At 48.3% G+C, this 18,254-nt stretch overlaps 1 protein-coding gene across 6 annotated transcripts in view; it reads right to left on the bottom strand.

Moving 5' to 3' along the window:
• PEMT (phosphatidylethanolamine N-methyltransferase) overlaps positions 1 to 18,254 on the bottom strand; it is a 107,342-nt gene that overhangs the window by 49,439 nt on the left and 39,649 nt on the right. For all 6 annotated transcript variants that reach the window (XM_079954016.1, XM_079954017.1, XM_079954014.1 and 3 more), the window contains one exon: positions 8,281 to 8,396. In XM_079954016.1, coding sequence (XP_079810142.1) covers positions 8,281 to 8,396 — 116 coding nt within the window. The remainder of the gene's footprint in view (positions 1 to 8,280; positions 8,397 to 18,254) is intronic.

The raw sequence follows: 18,254 nt of genomic DNA, 5'->3' as shown, positions 1-18,254 counted from the left end.
TACCTGGTTCCCTGTAACCTCACTTCTCGCAGAGAAGGAACCGCCAGAAGGCCCTCGGCGCTGGGCCTCAGTGTCCAGGCAGAACGATGGGGCTGGTATATCCTTCAGGTATACAGGGCCAAGGCCATTTAGGGCTTTAAAGGTCAGCACCAGCGCTTTAAATTGCTTTTGGAAAGTGAAGGCAGAACTGGAACCAATCACAGGCAGAGCCAAACTGATGAACTAACTCAGAGGCTGTCACCATGGCGCCCTGCCGGATGCTGTTTGGACCCCGGCCTCCATTATCCCTGACCATTGTCCCCATTGGCTGGGGCTGATGGCAGATGGGGTCCACCATACAGGACACCATGCTGGCGGCCCTTGCTCTAACCACTACACCCCACACCCTCCTGCGGAAACTTCCCTCTCGAGCCTGGCTTAAAGTTCAGGAGCTCCAAGCCGAAGTGGACGCCAGTGAGGGGCTGGAGGGGGTTGACCCGAACTGCAACGAGGAGAGGGGAGAGATAATTTTAGCAAGGGAATATACGGGCAGAGGAGAAATCGATGCCAAGAAAAGGGTGCTTGTTGTGATAACAGTTACATACTGACCCAAATAACACATAACACCCAGGCAGGGCTTGTTAGAAAAGCAGAGTCATTATCAGCCATGGAAAAGAACAGTCTGGCAGCGAGGCCCGCAGGAGAGGCTGGTTTTCTTAAGGAAAGCGCCAGGTATTGCGCTTATGAAAGGCTTGGCTCCGACACCTACCGGCAGCAAGCAGGTGGAAAGCAGTCAAGACACAATAGCTGCCCCCTTCCAGCCAATGAGAACTCGCCTTCTTGGTCCAATTTACACCTTTTCGGGGGGGGGGTTTACGCCACCCCGGCGGGTCTCAGCTTTCCGGTTAATGTGGTAAGCAGCGATTCCAGCAAAACATCAATTGGAAACGGCAGTGTTGGGTCATTTTCGGCCCGAAGTTGTTGGGTTTCGTCTCAGGTTTAGCTGGGGTCACTTGGCGTTGTGGGGTTGGGAATGAGGGTACCGGGGCAGCTTGCCATTGTGCTAGAGAAAAAACTAATTTTTTGAACATTTTTAGTTTCTTCTCCTGTTAAGATTCACAAAATGTTCAGGAGTATGCATTCCCCAATAAAAAAAAGCACTGGGTTAAAGTGCTCTCATATAGCAGCAGGTATAAAGTAGGAACAGTGCTTTTTTCTGGGGGTACGCAGGGGGACACATACCCCTAAACATTTTGTGAATCTAAGTTTGGCCTCATTGAGGGGCAGTATTTCCATATGAGTAGGAAAATGAGAGTACCCCTAAACTTTTTTTTTAGGGGGGGGGAAACACCGGGTAGGAATAAGAACATCAGGGAAGTAGGGTGGGAAGTCAAAATTCAAGAAAAGACATATATTGAAATACAAGTAAATTTGAAAAACTTATGAAAATCAATAAAAAATATGTCTTTAAAAACCCAACCACAAGCAGCCTCGTTCATTCTTACTCTAGAGGAAGAACATAACCAGGCCCATCCCACTAAATATGAAAACCCTTTCATGTAAAAGGAAGTGCGAGGCGATCTGTAGCCGTCACTCAGCTGAACGAAAAGAGCAAGATTTTGGAAAGGGCAGAGGAATGTAAAGCAGTAATTTTATTTAATGCACAGCCTGGCTTTATTCGACTCGGTAGATGTGCATCTTTTGGGAAAGGCATTTGGTGAGTCAGAAAATAAAAAGGGTGGGGGCAGGAATCAAAGGAACGACACAGAAAGGCAGTTTTGCTTTTCTGACGTAACCAGACGCTCAGATTACAGGGCCTGCGTTAGCCAAGCGGGTGCCACTTACAACACAGCCCTTCCATTTTGTCTGCCCTTTCCCTCGGCCTCCCTCGGCCTCTGCGTATGTTCCTACTAGTCAAAGAGCACAAACGTGTGTCATGCCCAGAGTTGGCGCTCATCAAACGTTGCTCAAGAATTCGTCCCTCTCTCCTGTTATCTAAACAGGCATTTGCCAAGCCTGGCGCCTTCCAGATCTCGTCTGATTGCCCATGGCAGGGATGGGGGCATATCTGCAGTCCAATGGCCACATTCCTCCCCCCCCCCCCCGGGGCAACCTTCCGGGGTCCACATAGAATTGGTGGTCAGGCTCAGAGACAAGAAGTGGGCAGAGCAGGGAATGAGAATTTTACCGTTGTACAGTGGTACCTCGGGTTACAGACGCTTCAGGTTACAGACGCTTCACGCTACAGACTCCACTAACCCAGAAATAGTACCCTGCAATTTCTGTTCTCATCCTGAAGCAAAGTTCTTAATTGCACGGCAGCGGAACAGCGGCAGCAAGAGACCCCATTAGCTAAAGTGGTACCTCAGCTTAAGAACAGTTTCAGGTTAAGAACGGACCTCCAGAACGAATGAAGTTCGTAACCCGGTACCACTGTACAGTAGTCTAGCTTCTTAGGTAAAGGACCCCTGACAATTAAGTCCAGTCGCGAACAACTCTGGGGTTGCGGGGCTCATCTCGCTTTACTGGCCGAGGGAGCCGACGTTTGTCCACAGACAGTTTTCCTGGGTCATGTGGCCAGCATGACTAAGCCACTTCTGGCAGAACAAGAGCAGCGCATGGAAACTCCATTTACCTTCCTGTCACAGCGATACCTATTTATCTACTTGCACTTTGATGTGCTTTCGAACTGCTAGGTTGGCAGGAGCAGGGACCAAACAACGGGAGCTCACCCCGTTGCGGGGATTTGAACCACCCACGTTCCGATCGGCAAGCCCAAGGCTCAGTGGTTTACACCACAGCGCCACCTGCGTCCCTTTATATATATATGATTTGGGACATGGGTGGCGCTGTAGTGTAAACCACCGAGCCTCTTGGGCTTGCCGATCGGAACGTGTGTGGTTCGAATCCCTGCGACGGGGTGAGCTCCCGTTGCTCTGTCCCAGCTCCTGCCAACCTAGCAGTTTGAAAAGCATGCCAGTGCAAGTAGATAAATAGGTATCGCTGCGGCGGGAAGGTAAATGGAGTTTCTGTGCGCTTTGGAACTCAGCACAGTGTCCCATTGCGCCAGAAGCGGTTTATTCACACTGGCCACATGACTAGGAAAGCTGTCTGTGGACAAACGGCAGCTCCCTTGGCCTTAAAAGTGAGAAGAGTGCTGCACCCCAGAGTCGAATTCAAATGGACTTAACCATCCAGGGTTCCTTTACCTATATAGGTTATTTTCTCATGTTAAAGATAATCACAGAACAGTAAACCAAACAGGACCCCCTACCCTACTCAGGAGATTATAGATTACCATGAGGCCAGTATTCCCAAAACAACACAAATCCAGCCTCTTATGCAAGCAAATAAGCATATTACCAGATCCTCTGAGTGTCCCTATTTTCCAAAGAGTCCTGGATTTACAGAAACTGCCAGTTTCTGATTTGACCCTGGAATGTCTCACTTTTCCTTGAAGGTAAAGGGACCCCTGACCGTTACGTCCAGTCATGGACGACTCTGGGGTTGCGGCGCTCATCTTGCTTTATTGGCCAAGGGAGCCGGCGTACAGCTTCCGAGTCATGTGGCCAGCAGGACTAAGCCGCTTCTGGCGAACCAGAGCAGCACACAGAAATGCCGTTTACCTCCCTGCTGGAGCGGTACCTATTTATCTACTTGCACTTTGACGTGCTTTCAAACTGCTAGGTTGGCAGGAGCAGGGACCGAGCAGCGGGAGCGCACCCCGCCGCAGGGATTCGAACCGCCGACCTTTCGATCGGCAAGCCCTAGGCGCTGAGGCTTTAACCCACAGCGCCACCTGCGTCCCCATTTTTCCTTAGGATGTCCCTATTTCCATCGGGGAAATGTTGGAAGGGATGGAGTTATTTGACCCCCAAGTCATCTGAAGGCAGCCCTGTATAGGGGAGGTTTATTTATTTATTTATTGTTTTATTATTAATGTTTTATTATGTTTTTATATATGTTGGAAGCCATCCAAAGTGGCTGGGGGAACCCAATCAGATGGTTGGGGTATAAAGAGTACATTATTATTATTATATTATGGACCCTCATACCTACGGGACCGCCTCTCCCGGTCTGCCCCACGGAGAGCCTCAAGGTCCATAAATAGCAACACCCTAGTGGTCCTGGGCCCTAAGGAAGTCAGATTGGCTTCAGCCAGAGGCAGGGCCTTTTCAGCACTGGCCCCGGCCTGGTGGAACGCTCTGCCTCATGAGACCAGGGCCCTGCAGGATCTGATTTCTTTCCTCAGGGCCTGTAAGACAGAGTTGTTCCGCCTGGCCTTTGGCTTGGAGCCAATTTGATTCCCTCCCCCTCTTTCTTTTTTCTTTTCCTTTCTCCTCCTGCGATGAGGCTACATTTTAATATTTTAATGTTTCAATATTTTAATGTTGTATTTTAATTTTGTTTTTAAGTTGCATTCATTCAACTTATTTTTATTATTGCTTGTTAGCTGCCCTGAGCCTGGCCTTGGCTGGGGAGGGCGGGGTATAAATAAAAATTATTATTATTATTAATATTATTATTATTAGGCTGTCCCTACTTTCATCGGAGGGTATGCAAACATGGGTGTAGCCAGGATTTTGGGGGATGGGTGGGAACCTCAGTTTGCTAAGGATTTTTTATTGATTTTCATTGATTGGGTGTTAACTGCCCCCCTGGCTACGCCCATGTATGCAGATATGTGCCTTAAAAGCAATGCTGTCGGCTAAGATTCATTAGGAAGGAAGGTTCACTGTGCTGAGTCCACAGATCTCATGCTTGGAAGCTGAGATCAGATGGATCAGACTGGCACCAGGAAGCCAATTCCCTGCCCACTCGCTCCCATTGATTACACGCTTCCATTGATATATTGGCTCGCAAGCCTTCAGCCGTTTATGAAAGCCACCAGCTGAGTTAGCTGGCAGCCCGGCAACGAGCCTCTGTACACACAGAGTAGTCCACCTTTTACTACCAGGTGTTGTTTATGTCCGGAAGCTGATAGCACGGTTTATGAAGAGTCCCGGAAAAAGTGAAAAGCAAACAGCACTAAGATTTCCTCTAGCGAAACTGACCTAGGAGGAACTCAAACACACTTATCTGCCTGTTACATAAGCCAAGTGGGCCCTGAACCTACCATTACCGTGGAATCAATTATGATCCAATTGCATCCTATTGCAGAAGAGTTCCAGGAAAATGCTGCATTGCCAATAAAAACTGCTGGTGGTCTGCGCTGTAATGAACTGAGGCCATTGAGCTGTGGGAATTATCTCAGCAGTTTGCAAGAGCTCTGTGGCCTGACTCCCTTCACCCACAAATACTAGGAATTGGTTTCGGGGGGTTGTTTGAGGTCTGCCTTACGGAGGGGGCTGTAGCTTGTATGAAGATTTGCTGCCTCCATCCCGGCCTAGGACCCACGTACCTATGGAACCACCTCTCCTGGTATGCCCCACAGAGGACCTTAAGGTCCACAAATAACAACACTTTGGTGGTCCCGAGCCTCAAGGAGGTTAGATGGGTTTCAACTAGGGTCAGGGCCTTTTCAGTACTGGCCCCGACTTGGTGGAACGCTCTGTCACAAGAGACTAGGGCCCTGCTGGACTTGACATCTTTCCGCAGGGCCTGCAAGACAGAGCTGATCCACCAGGCCTTTGGTCTGGACTCGGTCTGACCCTTATGTTTCCCTCCCCTTATGGTCTTGATTTATCAGCTATTTTAAAATGAGGCTGCATTTTAAATTGCATTTTAACCTGTATTTTAAATTGGGTTTTTTTCCCTCCGTCTCTTTCCCCCCTATTATGTTTTTACTGTGATTTTATTTTATTGGTGTTAGCCGCCCTGAGCCTGACTCTGGCCAGGGTGGGCGGGGCATACCGTATTTTTCGCTCTATAAGATGCACCCGACCATAAGACACACCTAGTTTTTAGGGGAGGAAAACAAGAAATAAGAAAGTGCTCTTCCCTCTTTGCTCAGGAGGCATTGCGTTGCTTTCGCTGAAGCCAGGAGAGCAAGAGGGATCGGTGTGCACTGATCCCTCTTGCTGTTCTGGCTTCAGGGACAGCTGCGCAGCCTGCATTCGCTCCATAAGACGCAAACACAGTTCCCTTTTTAGGAGGGGAAAAGTGCGTCTTATAGAGTGAAAAATAGGGTAAATAAAATTTATTATTATTATTATTATTATTATTATTATTATTATTATTATTAAGGTAAAGGTAAAGGGACCCCTGACCATTAGGTCCAGTCTTGACCGACTCTGGGGTTGCGGCGCTCATCTCGCTTTATTGGCCGAGGGAGCCGGCGTGCAGCTTCCGGGTCATGTGGCCAGCAGGACTAAGCCGCTTCTGGCGAACCAGAGCAGCGCACGGAAACGCCGTTTACCTTCCCACTGAAGTGGTACCTATTTATCTACTTGCACGTTGACGTGCTTTCGGACTGCTAGGTTAGCAGGAGCAGGGACCAAGCAACGGGAGCTCACCCTGTCACGGGGTTTCGAACCGCCAACCTTCTGATCAGCAAGTCCTAGGCTCTGTGGTTTAACCCACAGCGCCACCCGCGTCCCATTATTATTATTATTATTATTATTATTATTATTATTATTAGCCTTCCCCTCCAAGAATTTGCTCAGTCCTCTTTTAAAGCCATCCAAGTTGGCAGCTTCTTGCAGCAGTGAGTTCCACAGTTTAACCGCGCACCGCATGAAGAAGGACTTCCATTTATCTGTCCTGAAACTCCCCGCATCCGGAGCTATGGGAGAGGAAGAAGAACTTTCCTCTATCCCTCTGCTCCAACCTCAGTGGCGGAGCGTATGGCCTTTCAGGCAGGAGGTGGCAGAAGGTCCAAGATGGGCTGTGGGCGGGACCCCACAGTTCCTAAGCTCTTGGTCGGATCCAGCCTTGGCCTTGTGCCCTGATCCCACCTCGGACACCTGCAGAACCAGTTCCAAACAAGGAGAGAGAAAATGCTCCCTGAAATCACTGCGGATTTCGGCAAAGCCGCTCAGAAGCCGGGTTCTGCCTCTTCAATTACCTTTGCTGCACCGAGAACACCTGAGGACACATTACCATAATGTACAGTACATCATTCATACTAGATTACGAGCGAGCTGGGGCGGTGTGGGAGGCGTTATCTTGTCATATCGCAGATAGGGGAGTTGAATTGACCTGCCAACTAAGTGCACAGATAATCCTCAATGCTTCTCCAAACAGGGAATTCTGTAAACACTCGAGGAGCACACTAGAGCTATGTTTTGCTTCCCGCAGGAGAAAAAGGCAGCAAGAACAATCAGTGCAAAACGATATATTTCTCCTCTCTTTCCTTTAATATCCATTGCAAAAATTTACAACAATCCCTCCTAACTACAGAAACTATACTAAAAGAACCACTAATGATTATTATTTTTTTTGAAAAAAATGTTAATTATTAAAATGGCAATAGTGAAATGCTTTAACGACAACAACAGGCAGTGTTGTAAATACCAATCTTTGGGAAATTTGTAAGAAATTGACCTTTTAGTATGGCAGCAACCAAACTTTGGAACTCCCTGCCTATGGACACCAGAAAGGCTCTTCCGCTGCACTCTTTCGGGTGCTTGCTAAAAATGTTTGTGTTTAGGCAAGTCTACCCAGATATGCGGGTTAAACCACAGAGCCTAGGGCTTGCAGATCAGAAGGTCGGCGGTTCGAATCCCTGCGATGGAGTGAGCTCCCGTTGCTTGGTCCCTGCTCCTGCCAACCTAGCAGTTTGAAAGCATGTCAAAGTGCAAAGTAGATAAATAGGTACCATTCCAGCGGGAAGGTAAACGGTGTTTCCATGCGCTGCTCTGGTTTGCCAGAAGCGGCTTAGTCATGCTGGCCACATGACCCGGAAGCTGTACGCCGGCTCCCTGGGCCATTAAAGCAAGATGAGCTCCACAACCCCAGAGTCGGCCATGACTGGACCTAATGGTCAGGGGTCCCTTTACCTTTACCCAGATATGTAGAACGTTTAGTCTGGTTGATATCTTATTCCTGGTTTTAACTGTATCTCAGCTAAAGCATCCATGACAGATGGCCATCTTGACAGAAGTGCACTTGATATTGGTCCACGTGGGAGCTCTGGAAATGTAGTTCTTTGAGGGGAATGGGGAGTCTCCTAACAACTCTCAGCACCCTTAACAAAAACTACAGCTCCCAGAATTCTTTGGGGGATACCGTGGTTGTTTAAAGTGCTACCACAGCACTTTAAAGGTATGGTGTGAATGTGGCCCACGCCCGTTGCGGCCACGGCTTCCGGTGTCTAGCGGCCAATATCAGCCGGATTTAGCCCAAAGCAACGCTCCTTACCAGTGGCTCCGCAGGAAATTAAGGGACACGATGACAGCTCCCAGGCAGTAACAGGCCAGGTACGGAGAACGGAAGAGACGCGTGAGTGACCGGGTCCTGTACTCCCATCTCGCTACCTGATTGGACAAACAAAAAACAAGGTGCGTCAGAGACAGGAATGCTTAAGGGCGCAAGCTGGCCAGATAAGTCAACTTCCCAATTTTGTTGCCTGGAAGCAACCAGAGCTGGGTGCAAATGAAATCCCAAAGGTCTCCACTCTTGTTCGTGGGCAGAGAAACTAAGGTTTCAAGGGGAACAATTTAATTAATTAATTAATTGAATAATCATAGTTATTGTTTATTACAGTGGTACCTCGCAAGACGAATGCCTCGTAAGACGAAAAACTCGCAAGACGAAAGAGTTTTTCGTTTTTTGAGTTGCTTCGCAAGACGAATTTCCCTATGGGCTTGCTTCGCAAGACGAAAACGCCTTGCGAGTTTGTTTCCTTTTTCTTAAAACCGTTAATACCCATGGAATCCGTGCTTCGCAAGACGAAAAAACTCGCAGAACGAAAAAAACTCGCAGAACGAATTAATTTCGTCTTGCGAGGTACCACTGTACCGTATTTTTCGCTCTATAGGACAAACATTCCCCCCTCCAAAAATGAAGGGGAAATGTGTGCGCGTCCTATGGAGCGAATGCAGGCTCCTTGGCTTCAGCGATAGCAACGCGAAGCCTCTGAAGCGCAGAGGGAGCGCTCCCTCCGTGCTCTGGAGGCTTTGCGTTGCTTTCGCTGAAGCTGGGAGAGCGAGAGGGGTCGGGGCGCACTGACCCCTCTCCCTCTCCAGGCTTCAGGGATAGCCGCCTGAAGCCTTCGGAGCGCAGCGCGAGTTCCAGCTGCGCTCCGCAGGCTTCAGGTTCCTTTCGCTGAAGCCGGGAGAGCAAGACTCTCCTGGCTTCAGCAGAGAGGGAGAGCTGTGCAGCGCCCCTTCAGCCAAGCGGGGGGAGAAATGGAAGGGGCTCAGTTTCTCCTGCCGCTTCGCTAAAGGGTTGCTGAGCAGAGAGGGGGAGAATTTTTTTTCTTGTTCTCCCCCTCTAAAACAAGGTGCGTCCTATGGTCCGGTGCGTCCTATAGAGCGAAAAATACGGTATTTATACCCCGTCCATCTGGCTGGGTTTTCCACTCTGGGCGGCTCCGAAGAGAATATTAAAAGCACAATAAAACATCAAACATTAAAAACTTCCCTAAACAGGGCTACCTTCCGATAGTTGTTTATTTCCTTGACATCTGATGGGAGGGCGTTCCACAGGGCAGGTGCCACCACTAAGAAGCCCCTCTGCCTGGTTCCCTGTAACCTCACTTCTTGCAGGGAGGGAACTGCCAGAAGACCCTCAGAGCTGGACCTCAGTGTCCAGGCTGCAATATGGGGCCCAAGTATATTGGGCCACAGTGTTTTAGATGTTCACAATGTTGTTGTTTTTTTAATGTTTCGTTTTAATTGCATTGCTGCACCTTGTTCTTTCCTGCCCTAGACTCCTCTGGAGGAAGGGCAGAGCAGACATTTAATGAACAAGTAAGCAAACAAACAAACAAAAACAAACAAACATGAGTTTCTCTTGGAGAAGAGAAAATCTATACAATTTTATTGCAGGGACGGAATAACCCTACGCAATGACAGTAAGCTCAGCTTCTTTCCTCTATGGGTTTATTTGGGGGGTGGGCGGGCGGTGTACACTGAGGGTTGATTCTGCAAATGGCACCAGGAGCAGCTGTGTTGGCGGCATGACCCCCACAGCTCCATCTGCAGTATACACCGAAAGCACTATGCTAATAACACTTTGAACAGTCATGGCTTCCCCCAAAGGATTCTGGGAACTGTAGTCCGTTTAGGGTGCCGAGCACCCTGACATCTCTGTCCTTGAAGTGTGATAATGTGGCCCTCAGGCTAAAAAAGGGGTGGGTGGGGAAAGATGTAAATATCCACGACATTACTGCATTCTGCCCTGGGAGGAATAAAGCATCAGGGCAGGTTATCTTTTCCGCCAGAGGGCAAAACCAGCCACCAGTCAGATTTGCTGCAGGCTTTGCGAGGCAACAGACCCAGAGCCTGCAAGCTGATTCGATTACTCATGCAAACGTACGGCTCCGCAATTGCAACGGACGGCTCCGCGATGGCAGAGTGATCAAGTGCAGATGTACCATTCCTCCTTTCTGCCGGCAGAAATAGTTTGCAGCTGTAAATTCAATTTAAAAGGAAAAGGGGGGATGGGGGCACAGGAGGCGTGCGTCACCAAGGCTGCTATAAGTGGAGCTCCGGGCAAGGGTTGGCCGTAAAGGGATGAGGGCAAGGCGAGTTGCTGCTTTTTTTTGCACCAACAACAGGTCCTGCTGACTCACGGGGAGCAATGGCGCCACATCATCCGACAGACAGGCAGGCAAAAACAAAAAAAGAATGCGCAGCCAGTTATTGATGCCTCGGATGGGAAATCATTTTGCTTGTCAAAAGTGTCGCTTGGAACGAACGATGCTATGGGACAAGGTTAGAAAACCAAGTACCAATCTGCAAACCCTGATTGCTGGTTCTGATGCTGTAATCTAGGGGCGCAGAAACAACACCAGCACTAGTTCTAGAGCTGCCTTTGGGTGGGGTGGGAGTTGCATGCATCCCATTAAGAAGGATATTAAACAAAACTTGGAATGCGCACAGAGGAGGGTAACCAAGACGATAAATGGTCTGGAAACCAAGCCTTACAAGGAACAGTTGAGGGATTGGGATATGTTTGGCCTGGAGAGGAAAAGACCGAGAGGTGATAGGGTAGCCATCTTCAAATATCTGAAGCGCTGTTACATGGAAGATGATGGAGCAAGCTTGTTTTCTCCTACTCTGGAGGGTATGACTTGAACCCATGGCTTCAAATTACAAGAAATGAGATTCTGACTAAATATCAGGAAACTTTCTGACAGTAAGAGCTGGTCGACAGTAGAACAGTCTCCCCTGGGAGGTTGTGGACTCTCCTTCCTTGGAGGTTTTTAAGCAAAGGTTGGGCAGCCATCTGCCACGGATGTTTTAGTTGAGATTTCGGCATTGCAGGGGGTTGGACTAGATGACTCTCAGGGTCCCTTCCAACTCTGCAGCTCTATGATTCTATCCCACCACAGGTTCCAGTAATGCCTATTATATCATATTTGGCATCCCGTATTAAGAGCTCAAATTCATCTTGTTTGTTTCTCATATTCTGTGCATCAGTATAGAGACAACTGAAACAATGAATCATTCCCTCCAGCTGCTTCCTTCTTGTGGTTTCCTGCCCACTGGCAGGTTTCTTTGGCACTGCCTCAGTTTCCTGTGCATCAACGAAGCCTTGGGCTTCAACACCTTATCCTCATATTACAGGTGCCTCACTCTGACCAGGTAAGGCCCCCGGGCACCTGTTGAGGCCCCATATCTGAAGGGCCTCCTCACCCAAGGGCCACAAGCCTTGGAGGTATTTAAGCAGAGGTTGGATGGCCATCTGCCAGGGATTATTTAGATGTGATTCCTGCATTGCAAGGGGTTGGACTAGATGGCCCTTGGGGTCCCTTGCATCTCGACAGTTCTATGATTCTATGTCAGAGGCACCATCCTAGCAAAAGGACACATTGCAGTCAGGCCAAAGCCATAAAGGAGGATGTGGAGCAGCACAGGAGAAAAGAAACCTACTACTGAACCAGACCAAAGGCTCATCTAATCCAGAATAATTTCCCACAGCAGACAACCAGATGCCACTTTCCAAAACAGTTTCACGGGATGATTCCATTGCTGTTATTTAGATACTAGGAGCAACTGCAGCATAATGGTTAGAGCAGGCATAGGCAACCTTTCGGCTCTCCAGATGTTTTGGCCTACAACTCCCATGATCCCTAGCTAACAGGACCATGGTCAGGGATGATGGGAATTGCAGTCCAAAACATCTGGAGGGCCGAAGGTTGCCTATGCCTGGGTTAGTGTGTCAGACCAGGACCTGGGAGAGACCAGGGTTCAAATCCCCCCCCCCTCGACCTGAAGCTCACTAGGTGACCCTGCTGGCCTATCGCTGCCTCTCGGCCTGACCTACCTCACAAGGTTGCTGTGCGGATTCAATGAGGATGAGGGGTGAAGAACCACGTTCACCCCCTTGAACTCCGTGGAGCGAAAGGGAAATTATAAATGCAATAAATAAACATTAAATAATGACATTTAGAAAATAAAATGGCTCCCCCCCTACCCAAAAAAAATCACATCAAATATTTAACATCCTGGCTGCAATGAGTGTGGTGGCTTCTCCAAACCCACCCGCCCCCCCCAGCTCCATTTTCTTCCTTTTTAATTGGAAAGCTGCTCAGCCTCTCCAATTTAATCAGCTGGAAATAGCCCAGATCGCTTTTCCGTGCTCCGCAGACCATATATCCTTGCCATTCATTCATATTTAGTATTTGTTCCGGGGACATGGATATACGATTTCTCCATCAGCCAAGCGGTCCCGGCTTTGAAACACGTTGCATTTTAATTTTATGCCATCTCGGCTTTCAAACTCAGCCCCCGTTCTATTTTATGCCGTTCCATTTTTATCTCCGGCTTACTGCAAACGTACACTCCAATGCCAAATACAAACGAGGGGAGGTTTTGATTTCTCCTGCTCTGCGCTAATGTACCTGTCTAGGTCCTTATGTGGCCTCCATCACAATGACCCCAGGTCATGAGCAAAAACAACAACAGCTATGACGGCCCTCGTGACCAGGTCGATTCTGGACAAACCTGTGCACATCATATAATTGTTTATAGCTGTTCGGCGCAACTCTGTGTGTGGCGTAGATTGCGTCATTTTAGGGAGTGAAACCTAATTTTTACAAACCCCTTCAGCGAGGGGTCTTGAAAATAGGGTTTTTGGGGTGTGATGAACTCAAATCTGCTATTACTTTTGTGACTAGACAATACTCAGCTTGCCTGATGAAGAAGCACATAAACTGCTTTCGGAAAACCAAAGAATTTTAATCGTGCCTTCTGAAAATGTCAGGTACTGCTAAATAATGACGATGACAAATAAAAATAATATTACTGACTGCAAGTACTTGACAATCGGTTTTAACAATTTCTATGCCATTTTGCACACATTTTGCTCAGCAGGCAAAACCAACGTATTTTTCGCTCTATCAGACGTACCAGACCACAAGGCGCACCTAGTTTTTGGAGGAGGAAAACAAGAAAAAAAATATTCTGAATCTCAGAAGCCAGAACAGCAAGAGGGATCGCTGTGCAGTGAAAGAAGCAATTCCTCTTGCTGTTCTGGCTTCTGGGATAGCTGCGCAGCCTGCATTCGCTCCATAAGACGCACACACATTTCCCCTTACTTTTTAGGAGGGAAAAAGTGAGTCTTATAGAGCAAAAAATACAGTAAATCATATTCGTTTAACCAAAATATCTTTTGAATTTGTGTTACAACTTTTTAGCACTCCTCGTTTTTCGAAATTTGAAAAATTCGGAACGCCCTGTCCCCTTTCAGAAAAATAAAGGTTCTGCTCAAAATGGGATTTAAAGCCAGCTGTATATCAGAGCAGGACATCTGCAGACTAAGGTGCCATCTGCACTACACATGCAAAGTAGTATTACAGCACTTTAGGCAGTCATGGCTTTCCCCAAGGAATTATGGGAATTGTAGCTGCAAAGGATGCTGAGAGTTGTCAGGAGGAAACCCCCCCATTCCCCTCACAGAGCTACAGTTCCCAGAGTTCCCTGGGAAGAGGGACTGACTGTAAAGCCACTCTAGGAACTGTAGCTCTGTGAGGGGAACAGGGGCTTCCTAATAACTCTCAGACAACACCCTTAAGAAACTGTATTCAAGGGCAGCCCCATGTATAATGAATTGCCGCAATCTGGAAGTGAGAGCTGGACCATAAAGAAGGCTGATTGCCAAAGAATTGATGCTTTTGAATTACGGTGCTGGAGGAGACTCTTGAGAGTCCCATGGACTGCAAGAAGATCAAACCTATCCATTCTTAAGGAAATCAGCCCTGAGTGCTCACTGGAAGGACAGATCGTGAAGCTGAGGCTCCAGTACTTTGGCCACCTCATGAGAAGAGAAGACTCCCTGGAAAAAACCCTGATGTTGGGAAAGATTGAGGGCACAAGGAGAAGGGGACGCCAGAGGACGAGATGGTTGGACAGTGTTCGTGAAGCTACCAGCATGGGTTTGACCAAATTGCGGGAGGCAGTGGAAGACTGGAGTGCCTGGCGTGCTCTGGTCCATGGGGTCACGAAGAGTCGGACACGACTAAACAACAACAGCCATGCGCTTACATGATCATAGGCTACTTATGCCTGGCTGTCACCATCCAGATTTTTGCTTGGCTGGAATGTACACCACTGGTCGGCACGAGAGAATACAGCTCTAAAAGATCACAAAAAATGATGTGCACAGCAGAACTGCATTTCTGGGACCTTCAGCCAGGCAAAAGCTTGTGTTACTTGGCTGACTGTGCTGGTCCCGAGGGCTAACCGTGCGGCGAGGTCCGAGTCCAGTCCGAGGTCGATGGTGTGGTATGGAGGCTGTCCGTCAAAATTGAAGCGGAGTCCAAGGCAGGGAGTCGGGTGAGGTCAGGAACTCTGGCAGAAGAGCAGGACAGGGTACAGGCAGGAACAGGCTACCAACAATGTTGCTCCCGCAACCTGGGACTGGGCTGGCTGGCTTTTATCTGCCCCGAGGCACAGGGTGACCCCGATCCTGTGGTGACTCACCTCTCCTGGTCTGGAGGCGAGCACTCCTCCTGCGGAAACTTAGTTCCCTTCACCTCTCTGCCCTGAGTCTCTGCAGCTCAGGAGAGGCTGGAGGATTACTGGACCCAGAGGCAACCTCAGTTTCCCCTGACGGGGCTGAGAGTGGAGCACCTGCAGGCAATGGGTCCTCCATCACCTCAGGAGCCAGACCAGGCTCAGCTGATGCCTGCACCTGAGGATCCAGCACAGATGAGGACCCTTCAGGCTCAAGCCCCAGCCCCGGCTCAGCTGGTTCTGGAGGCGGGGACTCCTGTGCAGGCTGGGATTCCTCAGGTTCAGCCTCCGAGTCCGAATCCCAGGCCATCACACTGACATTTTGGGCGTCTTATTGTGTGTATGAATGAGAACCCCCATGCACATTTCTGCATATAATTGGGTCCCGTTAGCAGATCCGTTGCTGCGTCTTTAGAACTGAAGACCCAGAACGTCTAAGTCTGGTGTTCATCATCTACTGTAATGACAGGAGACGCAAAGGACACGTTCCCAGGCCATATGACAAGATTAACAGGCATTGATTTTTGCATGATGAACTTCCTTGAAATGAGATTGATTTTCACACACGCACCCCTCCGGCGACAAAGGAATTCTCTGATCTGGCACATGGATTTCTCATATGGGCCCCCCGCAGTTCAAGAGAGGGAGGGATCCGATGTAAAGCAACAACTCCAGAAAACACTCAACTATCAGCCAAGAAAGCCAACAGGACACCAATTAACATCTAGACAAGCCACCCCCAACCTGGTGTCCTCCAGATATCGTTGGACCTGAACTCCCATCATTCCTGTCCATTGGACATGCAGGCAGGGGCTGGTGGGAGTTGGAGTCCAATATATCTTGCCGGAATTAAGATTGCCAGAAGAAATATCAACAACCTCAGATATGCAGATGACACAACCTTGATGGCAGAAAGTGAGGGGGAATTAAAGAACCTTTTAATGAGGGTGAAATAGGAGAGCGTAAAATATGATCTGACGCTCAACATCAAAAAAACGAAGTTCATGGCCACTGGGCCCATCACCTCCTGGCAAATAGAAGGGAAAGAAATGGAGGCAGTGAGAGATTTTACTTTCTTGGGCTCCATGATCACTGCAGATGGTGACAGCAGTCACGAAATTAAAAGACGCCTGCTTCTTGGGAGGAAAGCAATGACAAACCTTTGACAGCATCTTAAAAAGCAGAAACATCACTTTGCCAACAAAGGTCCGTATAGTTAAAGCTATGATTTTCCCAGTAGTGATGTATGGAAGTGAGAGCTGGACCATCAAGAAGGCTGATCGCCGAAGAATTGATGCTTTTGAATTCTGGTGCTGGAGGAGACTCTTGAGAGTCCCATGGACTGCAAGAAGATCAAACCTCTCCATTCTGAAGGAAATCAGCCCTGAGTGCTCACTGGGAGGACAGATCCTGAAGCTGAGGCTCCAATACTTTGGCCACCTCATGAGAAGAGAAGACTCCCTGGAAAAGACCCTGATGCTGGGAAAGATGGAGGGCACAAGGAGAAGGGGACGGCAGAGGACGAGATGGTTGGATAGTGTTCTCGAAGCTACCAGCATGAGTGTGACCAAGAGGCAGTGGAAGACAGGAGTGCCTGGCGTGCTCTGGTCCATGGGGTCACGAAGAGTCGGACACGACTAAACAACAACAACATATCTTGTTCAGCATCCTGTTCTCATAGAATCATAGCGCTGGAAGGGAAGCTGAGGATCATCTCCTCCAATCCTCTGCAATGCAGGAATAGGCAACTGTCCCTTTGGGGGACTGAACCTGTGACCTTGGGGATATCAGCACCATGCTTTAACCAGCTGAGCTATCCACCAGCATCTATCCATTTATCTAAAGATTCCCACTACAGTGATAGCTCTGCCTACAAACTTAGTTCGTTCTGGAGGTCCGTTCTTAAGCTGAAACCGTTCTTATCCCAAGGAGCGCTTTCGCTAATGGGGCCTCCGGTGAACGATTTCCGTTTGCATCATGGGGCAAAGTTCACAACTAGGAGCAGCTACTTCCGGATTAGCTGAGCTCGTATCCAGACCGTTCGTAACCAGAGGTACCACTGTATGACATAAAAAGGGAAGAGGCAGGCTTTGAAAACTGAAGCGCAACACAAGGGGAGACAGGCCTAATAACATCTGGAAGCTGCCAAAGAAGAACAGGCCATATGCCCCATCAAAACAGCATTGATCCCTGAGCTGTTGGGTGGGAGCGTGTATAGAGGACAACGAGGACGAGGACAACGACAACGACAACAACAACAACAACAACAACAACAGTCTTTCTGCGTACATCATGGATTCCAGGGATGAAGCCGGGTTCTCTTTTTTTGGTAGTGAATTTCTCTATTTTTTCCAAAGTAATTTTTATTTGATTTTACAAATATAGAATTATAACAATACAATTACATATCCATATTTTTAGAGATTTCTCCAAATCTCTGGACTTCCCACCTTCCCCTCCATGGGTCCTATTGTCCACCTTCTCAATTGCAAATTATTTCATAATCCATATTTTATATCTCTCCATGTTGTCCATAATATTTGCTACACTACAAGTGTTATTAGAATCCTGCTAATGTTTTCATCTGCTTACAGTGGCCTCCTAGATAAATTATTAAAAAAAAATCCCATTCTTTATTGAAGAATTGCAGGTGCATTGCAGGTGGGTTCTTATGGCAAACACAGAGCAGTGGAAGGGTAGCAAGATGAGCCCCAGCAACCTTCAAGGATGCCGTTGACTAATGGAGGCAGGAATAAGGAGTGAAAGGCTTCTGGAACGAGCAGGTGCATCGTTGAAGGCAAAAGGGAGGAGTATGCTGGGATGCAGCCCTCGTGCTCAACAAAACAGATGAAGGAATTAGGGAAGGAATTAGGGAAGACGCAGTCGGGAATGCTGCCATCTCAGAAGACAGAAGGCGAAGGTGCAGAGATCTGGAATGAAAACAGGATCATTCCTCAGGCAAACACACCTCAAGAAATCCAGGAACGAGTTGTGTGCTCAAGGGTCACCGTTCCCTCCCGTCTTTCATGCATCACCACAACAAAAAACCTTCCACAACCATATTTGCTCATGTGACCCTGCAAGCATTTCTAATAAATAATAACAATAATTTATTTATACCCCCGCCCATCCGGCTGGGTATCCTCAGCCACTCTGGGTGGCTCCCAACAGAATATTAAAAACATGATAAAACATCAAACATTAAAAACT

Source organism: Podarcis cretensis, assembly GCF_951804945.1.
Source record: "Podarcis cretensis genome assembly, chromosome: 14".
Taxonomy (NCBI): Eukaryota; Metazoa; Chordata; class Lepidosauria; order Squamata; family Lacertidae; genus Podarcis; species Podarcis cretensis.
This window is presented reverse-complemented; position numbering and strand designations above follow the sequence as displayed.